The 3,567-nt window shown below is 72.1% G+C and overlaps 1 protein-coding gene across 1 annotated transcript; it reads right to left on the bottom strand.

Annotated features, from left to right (window-relative positions):
• Positions 1 to 1,082: 1,082 nt before the first annotated feature.
• On the bottom strand, positions 1,083 to 2,924 carry DNAJC22 (DnaJ heat shock protein family (Hsp40) member C22). Its single transcript, XM_083814450.1, has 3 exons — positions 2,864 to 2,924; positions 1,548 to 2,363; positions 1,083 to 1,339 (listed from the first exon to the last, which is right to left on the bottom strand). Exons 2-3 carry the CDS (start codon positions 2,328 to 2,330, stop codon positions 1,160 to 1,162), a joined length of 963 nt encoding a protein of 320 aa, XP_083670576.1. The 5' UTR covers positions 2,331 to 2,363; positions 2,864 to 2,924; the 3' UTR covers positions 1,083 to 1,159.
• Between the last annotated feature and the right edge of the window lie 643 nt (positions 2,925 to 3,567).

Genomic DNA, 3,567 nt, shown 5'->3' with positions numbered 1-3,567 from the left:
AGCCAATCGGGTCCCGGGCACCGTCCCGGCAGCCAATGGGCGCCTCAGAGCCGCCGCATTGCTCCCGCCCCCCCGACCGACGCCGCCAATGAGAAGGAAGGAGAGGCCGGGCTCAGCCCGCCTTCCTTCGGCTGTAGCCAATCGGAAGCGAGGCGGGGGACGGGCCGAGCTTTTCTGACCAATGAGAGGGGCCCTGCGTGAGCGGGGCGGGAGGGGTCCCAACAGCCAATGCGGGCGCGCGGGTCCCGCCTTCTCCCGCCTCCCGCTCGCGCGGGGGGCGTGACCAACCTCCGCCGAGAGCCAATCGGATCCGGCGCTGGCGATGCCCCGCCTCCCCGCTCCCTCGAGGGGCGGGGCGGGGCGGGGCGGCCGAAGCCGAACGTGGACGGAAACTGCCGAGAGCCTCCGCCCCGCGGCGGAAACGCCCGAGCGCGCTCCGGAAAGTGACGAGCGAGGGGGCGGCGAGGTCGGAGCGCGACAGACCGCGGGTTCGAGACCCCGGGCCGCCACCAACGGCCCCGCCCGGGTCGGGCCCTGGCTGCGGGCCCTCTGCAGCGCCTTGCACGAGCCCTGGTGCAACGGTTTGCACAGATCCTCATGCAGTGGATTGCACAGACCCTGGTGCAAGGGTTTGCACGAACCCTGGTGCAAGCGTTTGCACAGACCCTGGTGCAAGGGTTTGCACGAACCCCAGTGCAGTGGTTTGCACAAGGCCTGGTGCAATGGCTTGCACGAATCCCAGTGCAAGCGTTTGCACAGACCCTGGTGCAAGGGTTTGCACGAACCCCAGTGCAATGGTTTGCACAGACCGTGGTGCAAGGGTTTGCACAGACCCTGGTGCAAGGGTTTGCACGAACCCTGGTGCAATGGTTTGCACAGACCCTGGTGCAATGGATTGCACAGATCCTGGTGCAGTGGTTTGCAAAGACCTTGGTGCAAGGGTTTGCACAGATCCTGGTGCAGTGGTTTGCACAAGCCCCCGTCCATCTCTTTGCAGACGGCTGATGCGACAACCCATGTGCTGGTTTGCAGGGTACCCGGCCCCAGCACCGCATCGCGCCGAGCAGAGAAACAACGGCGGCAGCCAGAAGCCATCCTCGTGTTACAAAATCCCCTTTCGCAGCCTTTGATGTCCGCGGGCTGGGGGCTGCCGGCCCCGTCACCCTGCCGCGGCCCTCCTGGGCCCCGCCAGCACCTCGTAGGCCTCCTGCAGCTCGATGAAGCGCCTCTCGGCCTCCTCGGCCCGGTGCCGGTTGTGGTCCGGGTGCCAGACCTTCACCAGCTCCCGGTAGCTCCTGTGCACGTCCTCGGCGGCGGCGCCGGACGGGATGCCCAGGACCTGGGGGCGAGATGGATGCTGGAGGGGGGGGGCGGCAGCGATGGGGGCCACGCGTGCCTCTGAGCCGACCCCTTCAGCCCCAACCACCCTGACAGCAGCTGCTTGCACCCCGTGCCACCCCCAGCCAGACCCCATGCCCCCCCCTATTTAATTTCTTCACCCCCACACACACACCCTCACCCGGGGACCCCAGCGCCGCGTCCCGCACCTTGTAGGCCCGCTGCCGCCGCTCGCTCCAGGTGCTGGGCTCGGGGCTGGCGAAGCCCAGCAGCTCGGCCAGGATCCGGGCGGCACGCAGGGGAAGGAGCAGGAGCCGCTCGGCGATGGCGTGGGGCAGCGCCGGGAGGGCCCCGAGCCAGTGCAGCGGGGCGCCCAGCACCCCGGCGGCGCCGCTGAGGACGCCGTAGGCGAGCGGGGCGGCGAAGGCCAGGTAGGCCAGCCCCAGGTGGTAAAGCCGGGCCGGCAGCCGCGGCCGGGGCGCCCCGGGGCGTTTGTAGCGCCGGTGGCGCTGGGCGGTGATGCTGGCGGCCAGGCTGGAGGGCAGCACCGCCAGCACCCGGCCCTGGAAGAGGAGGGAGGTGAGGAAGGCCGCGGCGAGGACGCTCGGCGCCTCGGAGGCCTGGTCGCCCACCGAGGACACCAGCAGCACCCCCAGCCCCACGGCCAGCGGCTGCGCCAGCAGCTGCGGCACCCAGGGCAGCGCCAGCGCCGCCGCCAGCCCGAAATACATCCCCACCGCCACCTGCCCCGCCAGGCGCAGGGCGCTCAGCGCCGGCACGCTCCCCCCGCGCTGCCCTGGCGCCCCGGCCCCGTTGGCGGCGGCCACCCAGCCGGGGAGGTGCCACAAGTCCCCGAGCCAGCCGGCGCCGAAGCCGCCCAGCGTCAGCATCCAGAGCAGCGCGTGGCTGTCGCGGCCCAGGTAGAGGTGGTGCAGCCCCAGCGGCCCCCCCAGCGCCCACAGCCCGTAGGCCACCAGCAGCCGCTTGCCCATCCCGGGCGGCTCACGGCACCAGCATCCGGCGTCCTGAGGGAGGGAGAGGGCGGTTGGGGACATTGGGGGACGCTGGGCCCCCCACCCGCGGGCCCCCACCCTGTGCCAGACCCCTCTGCATCCCCCCGCGCCCAGCCGGGGCTTGCGTGTGCCCACCCAGGAGCTGTGTACCTGCTCAGGACCCCCTGTGCCCACCCAGGACCCCCTCTACCCACCCAGGACCCCCTGTGCCCACCCAGGACCCTCTGTGCCCACCCAAAGATCCCCAGGACCCACCCAGGACCCCTTTGTGCCCACCCAGAACCCCCCTCTACCCACTCAGGACCCCCTGTGCCCACCCAGGACCCCCTGTGCCCACCCAGAGCCCCTTCACACCCACCCAGGACCCTCTGTGGCCCCCCCCAGCTCCCCCGCACCCACCCGGGGTCCCGCACGCCCACCCAGCAGCACCCACATGGGGTCCCCCGAGCCCACCGGCCCCCTGCACGCCCACCCCCAGTTCCATGTGCCCCCCCCCAGCCCTCCAGGCCCACCTCTGCCCGCGGTCTCGCAGAGCTCACAGGCGGCTCTCCTCCCGCCCCCCCCGCCCCCCCCCGGTACGGACTTTGCCCCCCCACGGTGCTGGGCAAAGGGCAGAGCCGCGGCGGTGCTCCTGCAGGGATGGGGGACATGGGGTGGGAAGACCCCCCCTCAATCCCATAGTGCCCCCCCCCAAAACCCCACGGTGCCCCCCACAACCCCACGGTGCCCCCCACAACCCCGCGGTGCCCCCCACAACCCCACGGTGCCCCCCCCAAACCCCACGGTGCCCCCCACAACCCCACGGTGCCCCCACAACCCCACGGTGCCCCCCCCAAACCCCACGGTGCCCCCCAAAACCCCACGGTGCCCCCCCTACAACCCCACGGTGCCCCCCACAATCCCACAGTGCCCCCCAAAACCCCACAGTGCCCCCCACAACCCCACGGTGCCCCCCCCAAAACCCCACGGTGCCCCCCCCCAACCCCACGGTGCCCCCCCCAAACCCCATAGTGCCCCCCCACAATCCCACAGCGCCCCCCAAAACCCCACGGTGCCCCCCCTACAACCCCACGGTGCCCCCCACAACCCCACGGTGCCCCCCCCAACCCCACGGTGCCCCCCACAACCCCACAGTGCCCCCCCCCAAAACCCCACGGTGCCCCCCCCCCAACCCCACGGTGCCCCCCCCAGCCCCACGGTGCCCCCCCCAGCCCCA

The sequence above is a fragment of the Anser anser genome, assembly GCF_964211835.1.
Source record: "Anser anser genome assembly, chromosome: 30".
NCBI lineage: Eukaryota > Metazoa > Chordata > Aves > Anseriformes > Anatidae > Anser > Anser anser.
The sequence above is the reverse complement of the archived record's forward strand: the minus strand, read 5'-3'. Positions and strand labels throughout refer to the sequence as shown.

Excerpts from the sequence above, each read along its gene's own strand:
- DNAJC22 (XM_083814450.1), bottom strand. The coding sequence starts at position 2,330 with ATGGGCAAGCGGCTGCTGGTGGCCTACGGGCTGTGGGCGCTGGGGGGG. Across the intron at positions 1,340-1,547 it reads GGCGGCAGCGGGCCTACAAG|GTCCTGGGCATCCCGTCCGG; the intron begins GTGCGGGACGCG and ends TCTCGCCCCCAG.